Raw genomic sequence first — 16,458 nt, forward strand, 5'->3', positions numbered from 1 at the left:
TTTAGAGCTCTTTTTTTAGGGCCCGCCTCATCTATTGACGCCTAAAAGGCTAAAAGCCTATTTAGCTCTTTAGCCCCCGAGCCTAGTTCTATTTTTAAGATTCTAGACTCTTGGGGCTAATAACCTTATTAAGCCCCAAGAGTCTAAGCTCTTACATAGAACTAGGCTCGGGGGCTAAAGAGCTAAATAGGCTAAGCATTTTAGGCGTCAATAGATGAGGCGAGCCCTAAATAATTTTTAAGAAAAAAAAACCGACTTCTATGGGGCCCGGTGAAAGATTATGGTAGATGGTGCACTATGTAGAAAAGGAGGTAAAACCAGTACCTACTTTCTAGTAGCATTTCGTTTCCGTAAGGGTCGTAGTTATCTAGCCTAACCTAACCCACTTCTCTGATGGCAGTTCGGTTCTGTGAGGATCGCAGTTCGAACCTAATCAAACCCACTTTTCTAGTAGCATTTCGTTTCTGTAAGACTCGCAGTTCTAACCAAACCTAACCCACTTTTGTTCGGTTCTGTGACGATCGCAGTTCAAACCTAACCTAACCCACTTAACGGCGCATGCGGTGCGGTGTACGGGAGTTTGAGCGGGAGGGGTTTGGCATCATCATACCCACATTTTATGGTAGGTAATCATAGTGGTTTATTTAGTTTAGGTATCATAGTGGTTTTCCGGGTCAAGGTCCGGGTCTCTGAGTCAGAGTCCGGGTCCGAGTCCCGGTCCAAGTCCGGGCCCGGGTCCGAGTCCGGGTCCGAGTCCGGGTCCGAGTCCGGGTCCGAGTCCGAGTCCGAGTCCGAGTCCGAGTCCGGGTCCGAACCGGATCCGGGTATGAGTCCGGGTCCCAGTCCAAGTCAAAATCGAAATTCGAAATCACCAAACATGTACTATGCGTCATTGAAGAGTTCTGTTCTGATCATCATCAGCAGTTCCACTTCATCAAATGCGACAGTTTTTAATGTAAATGCTTGATTTTATGATGAAAATACAAAAAATTCTATACGTATGCCTTTAAGATTTGAGGAGTTCCCTCGATTCCTTATGGATCCCATCATCAGAACTCGAGCTTGACAAAAATGTGGCTTAAAAACTAAACTTGCTTAACAAACATAACGAAGAGGACAAATCGCCAAACGTGAACTATGCGTCGTTGAAGAGTTCCGTTCTGATCATCATCAGCAGTTCCACTTCATCAAATGCGACAGTTTTTAATGAAAATGATTGATTTTCTGATGAAAATACAAAAATCTCTATACGCATGCCTTTAAAATTTGAGGAGTTCCCTCGATTTCTCATGGATCCCATCATCAGAACTCAAGCTTGATAAAATTGTGGCTTAAAAACTTAACTTGCTTAACAAACATAACGAAGAGGACAAATCGCCAAAGGTGAACTATGCGTCGTTGAAGAGTTCCGTTCTGATCATCATCAGCAGTTCCACTTCATCAAATGTCACGTTTTTGAATGTATATGCTTGATTTGTTGATAAAAACACAAAAATCACCATATGTATGCCTTTAAGATTTGAGGAGTTCCGTCGATTCCTCATGGATCCCATCATCAGAACTGGATTTTGACAAAAACGGGACCAATCTGTACGCATATACATACAATCAAAAAAATAATTTTCAAAATCGGTCCAGTAATGACGGAGATATGGAGTAACAAACATAAAAAATAAAAATAAAAAAAATAAAAATAAAAAACATACAACAGAATTGATAACCTCCTCCTTTGGGATTTGGAAGTCGGTTAAAAAAGAGCTAAAAGGCTCGAGTCCTTTGGATCTCTAACAAAGCCCCTATTTATTAAATAAAGTATATGCACGTTAGTGCACGATGTTGACTGCACCTATTGACAGGTGTGTCTCGCTCTGCGATTTCGTCGCTTTTCTACAGGTAGCTTAAAGTACATCCGTTCGGCCCCAATTTTGGGGTTTGCCATAAGCCACACGTGACGCTGTCGCCACCTAGCGGACATAATATATCTGTCCTGATCCTAACAGACGCGTTTTGTTAGAGAGTGAGTCTTCTGTACCTAGTACTATTATTTATTCTGTGCTATTGAACAGAATGGAATCGCTTACCTAATAAAAGATCGCACAGAAGTTCGTCGGACAATATCAGTCTGTTAGTTAAGAGTGCTATTACATTTCGGGGTTGAGCGAGTTTAGGTATTTTACGCGCTGCGGCAGGCCGTGCGAGCTCAGTATTCCGATCCCTTCTGCCACACTCGCACTACAATGATGGATTAAACATTCTTGATCCTTCGCGAAGCATATTGAAATCAACCATAACAACACTAACTGTACTTAACTTATAAAGTCCTAAAACTGTTATTTGGTAAGTACGAAAATACTAAATGCAGTGCAAATGTACATAGGGGCTGTTCATAAATTACGTCGTCTATTTTTGACCCCCCCATCCCTCAAATCATCCAAAAATCATGCTTCGGATGACTCTGTTTCCTCCTACGTCATGCTACCATCATCCGATGTCCATGACCCCCTCCCCCCCTCCTCCCATTTGAAACGACGTAATTTATGAATAGCCCCATACTCGTACTTATGAACGTATATTACTTGAAAGAAATTATAGGTACTCGCTTATTTACAAGAAACAAGTTACAAGAAACTGAAGATACACAGGGTCTGATGATGGAGCTGGAAGGTGGCCACGGGTACCAGTCTATCATGTAACTAAACCACTTCGTGTTTGGGCTCGTTTGATTCGTCTAAACAAGATCTTTGACACTGAAGATACACAGGGTCTGATGATGGAGCTGGAAGGTGGTCACGGGTACCAGTCTCTCATGTAACTAAACAATTTCGTGTTTGGGCTCGTTTGATTCGTCTCAACAAGATCTTTGACACAAGACAGTACTCAGGGTCTGATGATGGAGCTGGAAGGTGGTCACCATTACCAATCAACCATGCAACTAAACCACTTCATGTTTAGGCTCGTTTGACTAGTCTCAACAAGATCTTTGACACTAGGTGATACTCAGAGTCTGATGATGGAGCCGGAAGGTGGTCACCGGTACCAATCAACCATGCAACTAAACCACTTCATGTTTAGGCTCGTTTGATTCGTCTCAACAAGATCTTTGACACTAGGTGATAAACCAAACACGAAGCCCAAACACGGAGCCCAAACACGAAGTGGTTCAGTTATGTGATAGACAGGTACCCGTCGCCACCTTCGAGCTCCATCATCAGATCCTGAGTACTTTCTTGTGTCAAAGATCTTGTTGAGATGAATAAAACGTGCCTAAACACGAAGTAGTTCAGTTACATGATAGACTGGTACCCATGGCCACCTTTCAGTTCCATAATCAAACCTTGTGTATCTTCAGTGTCAAAGATCTTGTTGAGACTAATCAAACGAGCCCAAACACGAAGTGGTTTAGTTGCATGGTTGATTGGTACCGGTGACCACCTTCCAGCTCCATCATCAGACCCTGAGTACTATCTTGTGTCAAAGATCTTGTTGAGACGAATCAAACGAGCCCAAACACGAATTGGTTTAGTTGCATGGTTGATTAGTACCGGTGACCACCTTCCGGCTCCATCATCAGACCCTGAGTACCATCTTGTGTCAAAGATCTTGTTGAGACGAATCAAACGAGCCCAAACACGAAATGGTTTAGTTGCATGGTTGATTAGTACCGGTGACCAAATTCCGGCTCCATCATCAGACCCTGAGTACTATCTTGTGTCAAAGATCTTGTTGAGACGAATAAAACGAGCCTAAACACGAAGTGGTTTAGTTGCATGGTTGATTGGTACTGGTGACCACCTTCCGGCTCCATCATCAGACCCTGAGTACTATCTTAAGTCAAAGATCTTGTTGAGCCGAATCAAACGAGCCCAAACACGAAGTGGTTTAGTTGCATGGTTGATTGGCACCGGTGACCACCTTTCGGCTCCATCATCATACCCTGAGTATTATCTTGTGTCAAAGATCTTGTTGTGACGAATCAAACGAGCCCAAACACGAAGTGGTTTAGTTGCATGGTTGACTGGTACTGGTGACCACCTTCCGGCTCCATCATCAGACCCTGAGTCAAAGATCTTGTTGAGCCGAATCAAACGTGCCCAAACACGAAGTGGTTTAGTTGCATGGTTGATTGGTACCGGTGACCACCTTCCAGCTCCATCATCAGACCCTGAGTACTATCTTGTGTCAAAGATCTTGTTGAGACGAATAAAACGAGCCTAAACACGAAGTGGTTTAGTTGCATGGTTGATTGGTACTGGTGACCACCTTCCGGCTCCATCATCAGACCCTGAGTACTATCTTAAGTCAAAGATCTTGTTGAGCCGAATCAAACGAGCCCAAACACGAAGTGGTTTAGTTGCATGGTTGATTGGTACTGGTGACCACTTTCCGGCTCCATCATCAGACCCTGAGTACTATCTTAGTCAAAGATCTTGTTGAGCCGAATCAAACGAGCCCAAACACGAAGTGGTTTAGTTGCATGGTTGATTGGTACCGGTGATCACCTTCCGGCTCCATCATCAGACCCTGAGTACTATCTTGTGTCAAAGATCTTGTTGAGACGAATAAAACGAGCCTAAACACTAAGTGGTTTAGTTGCATGGTTGATTGGTACCGGTGACCACCTTCCGGCTCCATCATCACACTCTGAGTACTATCTTGAGTCAAATAAATACATATAGAATGTCAGGTCGTTCCAAATATTTTTAATCCTGTCCGGTAGTTTATTAAACTGTACCATTATAAATTATAATACTATAAAAACAGTGCTAGGATCAAAGTCTCTCGTTGCGGTTTACACGCACACAGTATAGCGTTTTACACGGCGCCCGCCGCACACAATGATAAAAAACCTCGTCGTCGCCGTTGAAAATGTGCGGAGCCGACCGACACACGTCCTGCCTGTACAAGCTCTGCCGCGGCACTGAGCTGGTGAGCGCGCGTCATCGGTAATATAGAGTAGTTTTCAAAAAATTGCCAAAAAATTATAGTAGAATTTCATAAACACTAATGTATACCAACAGTATAAGCAAACGTTGCAGATTGCTTGAGTATGAAAATGACTTCGATATTAAGTAGATTTTCGTAGAAATTGACACTTGTTTCGGAGAGAAAATTGAGTTCGTTTTACTTTGATTTTCTCTTTCTCAAAGGTATGTAGGAAAAATATCGTTTGATATGCTTAAAGTACAGGGTATTAGTAATACAAAATAGCCAGGTTTAGCAGAGAAAACTTCTCAACATTTCCAAATAAAAGCTTGCCGTTCAGTGCTTCACGCGGTTTTTCGGAAACGACCATCAGAAAAAAATTCATTACTTATTTAATAAGTCCTTTTTCTAATATTTACAACGATATTTAAAAAGATAAGAAGACGCTTTTACTGGAACAAGTACTCATTGTTTCTAATAAGGAGCACAAAGTCCTGAATTTCGTCGACTAGTATCATCAATTTTGCATTATTTCGACTTTTCTTGTAAGAGCGCTCTTAAACACAAAAGGTGACAGTTCCGAACAACTGACAGGCTAATATCGTCCGGCGAACTGGTAATCTGCGGACCTCTTGAGAATAATAATCACCTTAAAAATTTATTAGTAGAAGAAAGAACAATTTTGAAATCAAAAATCGATTTATTGTTAACATTTTTTACCCTTTCACAAATTGGTCAATTTCACAAAATACTTATTCCTAAAGGAATCGCTACTATAAATTAAGTACCTAAATCTAAAAGCGTATTAATAATTATGTACCTACTTTATAATCCAGGAGTAGATGGGACGATCAATAAGAAAGATATTAAGGCCCATTTACATGGTGCGAGAACTCGCATGCGAGTTTCATTACATTGCGGTATTTGATTGGTCGGCTGAATTGGATGTAACCAATAGTACTCAATGTAATTAAAATCGCATACGAGTTCGCGCGTTGTCTAAATCAGCCCTTAGCGTATCGTTCGCTACGGCGTAAACGATTGGCATCTTGGCTTGGTTAGGTTAGTCAGTTTTAAATTCGTTTACAAACAAATAAAGAACAACTTTCCGAACCATAAAAAAGCGAAGTAGAGTAAACCTACTATTCTAACGCCACAGATTCTTGTTTGTTTCCGTACATCTATTAGATTACTAATATGATTCAATAAAAAGATGTAGGTCTGAATATTATCAATGAATTCAGGTGCAATATAAATCGATATATTGTGAACAATTTACATTTTCTAATTGAAAACACGTCTAGAAATACCTACTCTCACTATTATGATTATTTATGATCTAAAGATCTTAATTCACAGAATTAAAATGTGATCGTGTTAAAATTCAGTTACCTAAGGACTAGCTAATATTATCAGACTTATAAGTAAAATGCGCTCTTTCAGAGCTGCCTCATGACCATAGACAAAGAAATAATACTTACCTAAATTGTAGCCCAAAATTGTAGAAATGTAGGTTTAGTTTTGTATACCTATGAGGTTTTGTATATCTAATAATAATTTGTTCATTTATTTGCCTCCCTATCGCTCGAATATGTAAGAGTGATAGAGGCAAATAACGAAATGTCGGTTATGGATTTTCACGGAGGGCCCTAGAGCCTTAGACACAACACTCCAAGTTTGCATTTATCATTTCTTTGTCTATATTCTTCATACACAATCATTAGATGACTCATTCGCAAATTAATACAAGGTAAAGACCAAACATGTTTCAGAAAACGTTCGCTCTCCCTTATTAGAAAGGGAAATGCTTCTAAATATTCATAAAACTCGAGACAACAAACATATTATACTAATAGGTGAATGAACATTTTATTATAGGTATTACTATTACCTACACAAACTTACTTAGACAATGAGCACATTTTTTTTTTCTCACGCACACCAAAACTCGGGTAATACCGCCAGCGTTACTACCGCTTTACTTTTGCGTAGGGGTACGAAATATTTACAATTATGTTTGAGAAAATTCGTAAGTATTAAATAAAAAAATGTATAAGTCCTAGAACTTAATATCAATTGTCGTTATGTTCGTTTTGAATTTGTGAAATAAAAGTAAGAAGGTCAAAACTTAAAAATTAAAGTAATTCGATTGGACGACCACTATGGTGGCCATTTTTAAAAGCGAATAGTTTAAAAGAGACTTTCGCTTATATAATCGGTCTTTCTAAAAGGGACCACTTGCTAATAATACTTAAGAGAAGACAAAAAAAAACATATCTCGTCCACGGTAAAAAAAATCCCGTTTCGTCGTAATGCCCTCACCGGTGACAAAACGCCATTGACTAAATTATTGAAATATCTAAGTTCATATTGCTGAAATTGTGACCTATATGAGCGTTGAAGACTTGTAGCCTTAAAGCCCATAATACAAGTTGTCAGTGGAATTTGAAATCAATGTGTTGAATTTCTACTGTTTTGATATCGAACGAAACAAAAGAAATTCAACTCTATTCCAATTAGAAATGGTTCAAATTACAATGAAGTAATTAGTATTTAACTATGTGTGGATTGTGGACCTTAAGAGGATAGACGCCACAGTAATTTAAACAAAAAAACACTATATCACACACTTAAGCAGCCACTTTGTGACATCAATCAGTGTTTTATACAAAATAACATTTACCATCACGTCTCTTGTTCAACCAACGCAGCCGTCGACAGCGATATCTGTTGCATCCTCAACGGCTTCTTACACATCGCTTTAACACAAGGAGCTAAGAGATACACCAAAACCCCAGCGGCGATTATAGAGATCGCACACAGGGCCCACTGCGCCGCGCGGATGGAGACCGCCGTCTCGGACACGGGGCGCCGGAGTTGGCACGAGTCTATGAGGGATGTGGACGCGTTGTAGGGGCCTGTGACGCGCGCGTTCGAGCCGCAGTCGGAAGCTTGCCAGCCGATCCAGCCGGCTGATCTGTTAAATAGCACCTGGAATAGGTGAGATACATTATTATCATTGTAACATTGGGCTTGTAGCAATGTTACAATGCTACAACTTAGGATTTGGGTAAAACAAATATCTATTTTTGCTTTAACTTGTTCCATAAACGCGTCTTTTCTTTCCACTGAACCACCTATTGTTTTATAATTACCTGCAACCCCTCCATGGCGGTGTAGCCCAGCACGGTCTCGGTCCCGGCCTCCAGCCCCAGCTTATAGCACACGAAGTCCGCACCCGCCTCGCCCGCCGACACCACTCGCATGTAGTTCTGAAAAATGTGAAAAAGACCGTAGTCATACTCAATTATATTACATCATGCACAAAATAAAACAGAAATATGTTTCTCATTATTATTTGCCACTATTTTTGCTATTTAATTTTAACCGGAAAGAATTTCAAAGATTACATGACTGATTTGTCACTTTTCTTTTTATAAATAAAACTCCATAGGCGCCAACGACGTTTGGACAGTCCGGAAACAAACAGTTGATTTAACTTGTCAGTGATCGTGCCTATTCGCATATTACTAAAGTATACAATTATACATAAGATGTTAGATGGCCTAATAATTGGGTAGGTACATTACGTATGGCAAACGTTACCTGCGGCGGTATTTCGAGTGTGAAATACTGGTTGTCCGCATCGACGCTCAGCAGGTCTATCGCGATCCACGGCAGCGACCACTCTTGCGGCTGCGGCCAGCACCCCGCCTAAAACATGGTGATCGTAGTGATTTAATTTTATTTATTTACTCGTATGGTTTAAAATCGTCGGAAGGCCAAAAATAAGTAAAATAAACTATACAGTGTGGAAAGATAAGTCGGGCCCTGGAGGGAAACTACCTAAATCCTTAAGGGCCCCCCCACATCTGGCGTCTTTCGAACGCCGGCGTCTACAATTCTATGGCCGCTGCTCGACGCAACGTCGACGCAGCGTCGACGCAACTGCGCAGCGACGTCATTTTCCACAGCGCTGACCAGACGCCGATTGACGCCGACGCTCGAAAGACGCTAGATGTGGGGGGGCCCTAAGCTGGCTCATTTTACTTAAAGGATACATTCCTTTATTTTAAAAAGAAACAAAACTGCATGCTAAGCAGTCTGGTGGGTCCAGTGACTTGAGCGTGTAGGTACTAACGAGGGCAACCGGAAAAAGTAACCCGGGAATCAGCGTGACCGGAGCAAGTAAAGGCGCGGCGCGGGTCATCATTACAAAGAGTAGTGCGCGCCTCAACATACGCGAGTTACATGCGCCAAATGCAAATAATGAAATTTTCTTAGGACCCAGGTGTAAATTGTCTTACCTCTCCATGGTACCAAAATTCATCCGAAATCACATTTGTCTCAGGAACTGCATTTCTTATTTGGCCAACAATCTGTGAAAATAAAGACATATTAAAACAAATATCCACTGAATGGTTACTCAAGTAATATATTATAAATAAGTCTTTGTCAGGCAAAGGATACCACTTTATTGATTAATCATTTGCATATCAGTAGTCATTTCGAAGAACATTTATTACATTATAAAAACACGCATTCACGCATACATACCTCTCTAAAAACAGTGTCAGGCAACCGAATGTTCGTAGTGCCACTATCAACAATGCTCTTCTCTTCGTTAAGTTTCAAGCATATCTCATTATTGATATCTGTCACCACAGGACTTTGCGTAGAAGCCGTATTATTGGCGCCTGTAGTTTTATCTATCACTCGCACTGACAACACGCCTACTTCATACCAGCGTTGACGGAGAACTGGTGTCTGGTATGTCTGGTTATTATTTTTATTTTCGGCGGCATCATCTGAAAACAATGTTTAAGTATCAGAAAAAGTCAAAAAATACATTACTACATTCATTGATCGATTGCTACAAATCTCCCAAAAATATCATAAGAGTCTCTCTATTTATCAACATTATTGCAGCACATCCATGCAGCCCATCGGCTAGCAGTTTTTATACTTACTTTCCATGGCCCTCTTTTTTTTATTATGGCAATAAAAAATGTTGTTGGCCAACAAGAAGATGGGATGATGAGATTAAGAGCGCAGCAGGAGGTTGCTGGACTACAATAGCAAAGGATAGGGATAAATGGAAAGAGTTAGGGGAGGCCTTTGCCTACAAAAGGCATACAGATATAAATTTAGATTAGATATATATATATGTTAACAACAAAATGAAATGTACTACAAAATACTTATCTGAAATAAAAGCTATTTCATTCATTTTTCAATAAAAAAATGTAGGGTTATTTCTACCCATATAAAACTAAGCCCGTTTGAAAAAACACTCCTCAAATGTCATTGCTGTGTTACAACGACAGTTAGTAAATAAACACACACGTAGTGGTTATATTCTCTTTGAAACACACCATGTATTTATTTTTTAAAAGCATGTAGAAAACCCACCATGGGCATGTTAAAATGACTTACCAAGCATTTGGAGGTTTCCATAATGAGTTGCGTTAGTAGCACTTTTGACCCCACACAGCTTGAGTTGGAATGAAATGGGTTTCTTGAGAGTGCGGTCCACGGAGTCTAACCAGGACTCAACAATAATGTTCTCACCCCAAGCTCCCACGGGCAGGTACGCCAGGCCTAGAAGACCCTAAACACAAATTTTTAGTCATCATGTATTATATTACATCCACTGTCCTATTAGTAGATAATTTAAAGCAGTGTTGTTCAATCTTTTTCATGACGTGAACCCCTTAGTGCATACATAAGAAATGTTTCGCTAATGTATTGCCTTACAGCTGGTAAGGCTTCCCAGGGGGTTGCGACCCACAGTTTGAAAAACATTGATTTAAACCAATTCATTGTGACAATATTACAAATAAAGACTGCTTGGTCCCTGTTAAGTTGTTTTAACACTTTGTGGTTTTAATGGTGAAACTAATTCAAACATACTCTTTTCAATTCTTGTTAGGTTTTCATTCTATTTATAAAGTAATGTAAAGATAAGTTTGAAAGTAAAATACAAAACATAAAACATACTAGTTCTTTTTTTAGGGTTCCGTACACAAAGGGTAAAAACGGGACCCTATTACTAAGACTCTGCTGTCCGTCCATCTGTCACCAGGCTGGATCTCACGAACCGTGATAGCTAGACAGTTGAAATTTTCACAGATGATGTATTTCTGTTGCCGCTATAACAACAAATACTAAAAACAGAATAAAATAAAGATTTAAGTGGGGCTCCCATACAATACAACAAACAAGATTTTTGACCGAAGTTAAGCAACGTCGGGCGGGGTCAGTACTTGGATGGGTGACCGTTTTTTTTGCCGTTTTTTGCATTATGGTACGGAACCCTTCGTGCGCGAGTCCGACTCGCACTTGCCAGGTTTTTTCAATTAATTATTTAAATAATATGTACCTGCCATCCAGACCCATTCATGAAGAATTTATGGCTTTCTGTGATAAGTGCCAAGTCTGTTCTCACTTTGGGGATGTTTGGGAGTGATGGGAACTGCACCCAATCTGACGCCAGGTGTCCCACCCACATCCCTTGGGAGTATTTGGCTTGCACCTGTAATATTAAATAAACAATAGGGTATTATACTGTATTTAAAATAAATTATTTTACACCGTGCATGAAATAAAACACCAGAGACTTATTAGAAAGACACAGTTATTTTTAAACACAAGTTCTATTTAATAAATTGGATAGAAATATAAAAAGTAGGTGACTTGACCTGACGTAACAATGTAATGTTTCATATAAATTCCATATTAGAGAATTGTTTTATCAGTTCTGAAAAAGTAAGTCATTTGACTAGTAGGAAAATACCCTATTTTAGAACTTCATGTTTTTATTTTAATGGCTTCTTCTAGCCAATATTAGCAAGGTTGATTCAACCAATGTCAGGGTGGATTTTGTCATAATTTGAAAATAATGCTCAGTTTGAAGGGCAGCCTGTTGGCTTCTTGGTTGTCAATAGTAGTGTACCTGATATGAAAATGTAATTAGAAGTCAGACTCATTGATAATAATAATAATAAATATTGGGGACACCTTACACAGATTGACCTAGCCCTAAACTAAGCATAGCTTTTACTATGGGTACTAGGCGATGATATAAACATACTTATATAGATAAATACATACTTATATACATAGAAAACACCCATGACTCAGGAACAATTATCTGTATTCATCACACAAATAAATGCCCTTACCAGGATTCGAACCCAGGACCATCGGCTTTGCAGACAGGGTCACTACACTGGGTCAGACCAGTCATCATTAGAGACATGCTTTGTTTTACTAATTGCAATAAAATTGATACTTTTTTACCCAATGGTTCTTAATTACAAACTTGTAGCTGATCCAATAAAAAAATATGCAAAAACTTCATTATTTTTAGTTAATGAAAAAGAAGGTGGTAGATAGGGATTGTAGTTATTATATTACAGTTGCCATCAGATATATCAGAGCGGCCAAGGTGCTCACAAATATCTGAACATGCCTCTATTGTCAAGGCGTTAGAGTCTGTGTTCAGATATTTTTGTGCACCTCAGCCGCTCCATTATATCTGATGGTGACTGTACACGGCAACTATGGCTAATGAAGATGGCTTTTGTTAATAACTCTCAATAAATAAATATAGAAATCCATACTTGTTTCCCACTGTCCCAAATGGAGCTAGATTCATTTGCCTTGAAGAATGACTTGCCCCCTTGCCGCACTTGTGATGCTATGGCCAATGTAGTGCTGCCTGTATCAACTAATAAATTAAACTGAAAGGAAATAACATAATTTTATAGTAAATGTACATTTAAACTATTATAATATAATACTTATGCTATTCATTTTAAAGAAATTTAGCTTCTGCTTAAGTTCAATTGATTTACCTTTTGTGGTGGATGACCTAGGTTCACTTCTACTGAATATGCTTGGCCTGCGTCTCCAAAGAGATTGAATTCTTCTCCAAGAGTGTAACTCAAAGAGAAGAACACCACAAATCCGTACTCAATGTTTCGCATCATCTTAGCACTATTTGAACATAATATTATGGACTATCCAACGAGAGGTCTTAGTCCCCTCTTCTTAAATTATGGATCATAATTTAATCAATTCTACACAACATATTATAAGCTAACTAAATGATAAAGTCATCGTGAACTTTGTTTATTTATAGAAATTAAAGCAATAAGCAATGCATAAATCCCATCCCATGCCAAATTTCCAGCATTTTGACAGATGACGTTTAGCTTATAATTTCAAAAACGACATTTGATTGATTCATGGCAACATTTATCTCGCAAGCATAGGGCTCTATAGACCTTGCGACACAGCCTGCGATTTTGAATACATTGAGGTATTTGACTAATCGAATTAATCGATTTATGTTAAATTATTAAGTCATTGCACCTCAGTAGTAGAAATGTATCAAAATTTGTATTCGATTTGTTTCATTCAATTTTTTATATTACAGAAATTATGGCCTAAAAATAACTAGAATTCAAAACAAAAAGGCATTAGTAAAAAAAATACAACTGGTGTTTGTACGTCTACATTGTTTGTAGAAAAAAAAGTTAATCTCCCCAACCCCTTCTCCACTTCACCACGGTTAGAAATAATAATAAAAACTTTGGTTTCGTTAGCGATTGTTGTCTAATAAAAATAAATAGGGGTCGGCATTTTTCGTTTTACTCTTAAATATCCATACCGGTGAAGTACAATAGCGAATTGGATGATTGTATGACTGTGTTACATATGTATTAATTTAGGGTTTGTTTCTAAAATGAACGGGTTCATAGCCGTCCACTGTGGTAAGTCATCAACTCAAGTATAATTATTTCATTCTTCAAAGTCTCCTCATTTTCACATTAAAAAATATCTATTTAGGTGCAGGCTATCACAGTGATAATTTAAAGAAGGAATATCAGAAACTATGCCATGTAGCTTGTAGGAAAGCAAGTGAATCACTCAAGCAGGGAGGCAATGCTGTTGATGCCATTGAAAAAGCAATAATAGGTGAGAAACCTTACATGTTTTTCACTAGTCCATTGTTAATTTTGCAAATTACAATTTTACTTAATGTAATCTAATGTTTCAGAACTAGAAAACAGCCCACTAACCAATGCTGGTTACGGTTCAAACTTGAGTTGGGACGGTTCAGTTGAATGTGATGCATCAATCATGAATGGCCAGACATTACATTTTGGTGCATGTGGTGCAGTTTCTAATGTCTGGAACCCAATCACATTGGCAAAACAACTCTGTGTAAAACAATGTGACAGCCTCTCACTAGGCAGAGTGCCACCTTGCATCCTCACTGGTAAAGGCGCCAAACTCTGGGCAAGGAGAATGGGATTGGAAATTGTTGATGACCGCAAAATGATTTCAGCTAGAGCTTACAGAAGCTACAAGCATTGTAAAAGAAAACTTAAGAGATATTCTCAGCAAAATGACATTAAATTCAGTCCCCTAGATACTGTCGGAGCTATTTGTATTGACTCTAATGGTTTAGTGGCAGCTGGAGCTAGTTCAGGTGGAGTATCACTGAAACATGAAGGTAGAGTCGGTCAAGCAGCCTCGTTTGCTAGTGGAGTGTGGGCAGTTACAAGCAGAGATGGAGTCCAACAGTCAATAGCATCTTGCACTTCAGGATGTGGAGAACATTTGATAAGAACACAATTAGCAAAGAACACAGCCGAGAGTTTATTAGAACCTTCACCAGTACTAGGCTTAGATAATTGTTTGAAAGAAAAGTTTTTAGAATCACCTTATTTGTGGGACGTGGGGCAACGGCTGGGAGGGACTTTAGCTTTACGATTTGACCCCCAAGCTGGAGAAGGAGAGGTGATTTGGGGACACACAACTAAAACAATGTGTGTTGGATTTATGTCTACTGAGAGTGATAGACCAAAGGTAAAAAGAATATAAATTAACTACTTTTGAACTAGATAAAAAAACTCATGTACAGTCAGCTGTAAAAATATGGGTGTAGCCAACTTATTAAAAAATATGTCTCAGTTCTTAATTCGCTGACATAAGAGCTATGGGACATATTTTTGAGATGATTTGTGCACCCATATTTTTACAGTTGACTGTACATGCTTGTTATATTGTTGTTTCTGTTGTAAAACTTCTTGCTGGAAATATTTCACATCTATATTTTTCCTTTACAGTGTGTGTTTTCTTATCTTCCGCAAAAAGTGGCACCTGGACAAAAAGCAGTGGTCTCGGGCCATCCTTTCACAGTACCAATCCAACCCAACCCTGTAGTGCAGTGGGAGATCAAAACTGACCCCCACTTGATTGAAACTAATCACAATGGATCTCTTTGACAAACAGTAACAGTAGTTCCTCTGATGAAAATAAGTATGTTATGCTTCCTGTATTGAAAAAGTATATTAAAAAACTTGTTTAATTATTATGTAGCATGAAGAGTGAGAAAAATAAATGGTTACCATCAGGACAAAATGTTTTCTTTTTGCCAAATGACAGATCACTACAGTAACTATGAGTTCATGAGTTTAATAATATGACTGTACGGTTAAAATCTGTTATTGTACCAACAGTAGGATGCTTTATCCTGTAGAATTCCAGCCCGCGCCCTAATGGCTACAGATCCCTAATAATAATAATTCAGCCTTATACGTCCCACTGCTGAGCACAGGCCTCCTCAGCTCCCATACGAAAGGTCATGGGCTAGAAATGATTGATGTATGGCAACCCTATAGGCCCCAAAAAGATAAATCCACTACTCATCTCACAATCCGTAACTTGCATGTGATTGTAATTAAGATCCTAGCATTCCTTATCTGCAAAAGAGTAGAATATCGGAACATCACACTTCTTCTTCTTCCTCGCGTTATCCCGGCATTTTGCCACGGCTCACATAGGAGCCTGGGGTCCGCTTGACAACTAATCCCATGATTTGACGTAGGCACTAGTTTTTACGAAAGCGACTGCCATCTGACCTTCCAACCCAGAGGGGAAACTAGGCCTTATTGGGATTAGTCCGGTTTCCTCACGATGTTTTCCTTCACCGAAAAGCGACTAGTAAATATCAAATGATATTTCGTACATAAGTTCCGAAAAACTCATTGGTACGAGCCGGGGTTTGAACCCGCGACCTCCGGATTGCAAGTCGCCGTATCGGAACATCACACTACATGTGATAATTGATAAATGTAGGGTAGGATCAAAGAAAATTCCTGATTTAATTAATAAAAAAGGCTTTATTCGTGACTGTAAATGTAAATAATAAATTCGGTGAGAGGCGATTAAGTACAATAAAAATGTGCTCTAAAAGAAAATATAAGCATGTATGTAGTCAGTGGCGGATTTGCCCTAAGGCCAAGTAGGCCCGGGCCTAGGGCGGCAAATTGTGACCAAAAATTTGCTGATGATAACAAGAAAACTCAAAATTTAATGTATCTAGTCAATATGATGAATGCTGAGAAAAGGCGGCTACAGGGCCTGGGACCTAGGGCGGCAAAGACTGCAAATCCGCCACTGCATGTAGTGCTATTTTCAGTAAATTACAAATTTATTGTATGTACTTACTAAGAAATA

At 39.2% G+C, this 16,458-nt stretch overlaps 2 protein-coding genes across 2 annotated transcripts; one reads left to right on the top strand and one right to left on the bottom strand.

Moving 5' to 3' along the window:
- Window positions 1–5,603: 5,603 nt before the first annotated feature.
- Window positions 5,604–13,112, bottom strand: LOC134667883 (beta-secretase 1-like). The gene is made up of 9 exons (XM_063525277.1): window positions 12,783–13,112; window positions 12,549–12,668; window positions 11,306–11,458; window positions 10,360–10,534; window positions 9,481–9,731; window positions 9,231–9,302; window positions 8,530–8,637; window positions 8,079–8,195; window positions 5,604–7,914 (listed from the first exon to the last, which is right to left on the bottom strand). Exons 1-9 carry the CDS (start codon window positions 12,915–12,917, stop codon window positions 7,609–7,611), a joined length of 1,437 nt encoding a protein of 478 aa, XP_063381347.1. The 5' UTR covers window positions 12,918–13,112; the 3' UTR covers window positions 5,604–7,608.
- A 560-nt stretch (window positions 13,113–13,672) lies between these two features.
- LOC134667885 (threonine aspartase 1) lies at window positions 13,673–15,345 on the top strand. Its single transcript, XM_063525279.1, has 4 exons — window positions 13,673–13,703; window positions 13,780–13,908; window positions 13,991–14,805; window positions 15,066–15,345. The coding sequence occupies exons 1-4, from the start codon at window positions 13,676–13,678 to the stop codon at window positions 15,222–15,224; spliced, it is 1,131 nt and encodes a 376-aa protein (XP_063381349.1). The 5' UTR covers window positions 13,673–13,675; the 3' UTR covers window positions 15,225–15,345.
- Window positions 15,346–16,458: the final 1,113 nt, after the last annotated feature.

Source organism: Cydia fagiglandana, chromosome 10, assembly GCF_963556715.1.
Source record: "Cydia fagiglandana chromosome 10, ilCydFagi1.1, whole genome shotgun sequence".
Classification (NCBI taxonomy): domain Eukaryota; kingdom Metazoa; phylum Arthropoda; class Insecta; order Lepidoptera; family Tortricidae; genus Cydia; species Cydia fagiglandana.

Coding starts and splice junctions, on each gene's coding strand:
- LOC134667883 (XM_063525277.1), bottom strand. CDS start 12,917: ATGATGCGAAACATTGAGTACGGATTTGTGGTGTTCTTCTCTTTGAGT. Junction 12,669..12,782: donor TAGGTCATCCACCACAAAAG/GTAAATCAATTG, acceptor ATTTCCTTTCAG/TTTAATTTATTAGTTGATAC. Junction 9,732..10,359: donor TGGAAACCTCCAAATGCTTG/GTAAGTCATTTT, acceptor CATTGTTTTCAG/ATGATGCCGCCGAAAATAAA.
- LOC134667885 (XM_063525279.1), top strand. CDS start 13,676: ATGAACGGGTTCATAGCCGTCCACTGTG. Junction 13,909..13,990: donor CATTGAAAAAGCAATAATAG/GTGAGAAACCTT, acceptor CTAATGTTTCAG/AACTAGAAAACAGCCCACTA. Junction 14,806..15,065: donor CTGAGAGTGATAGACCAAAG/GTAAAAAGAATA, acceptor TTTCCTTTACAG/TGTGTGTTTTCTTATCTTCC.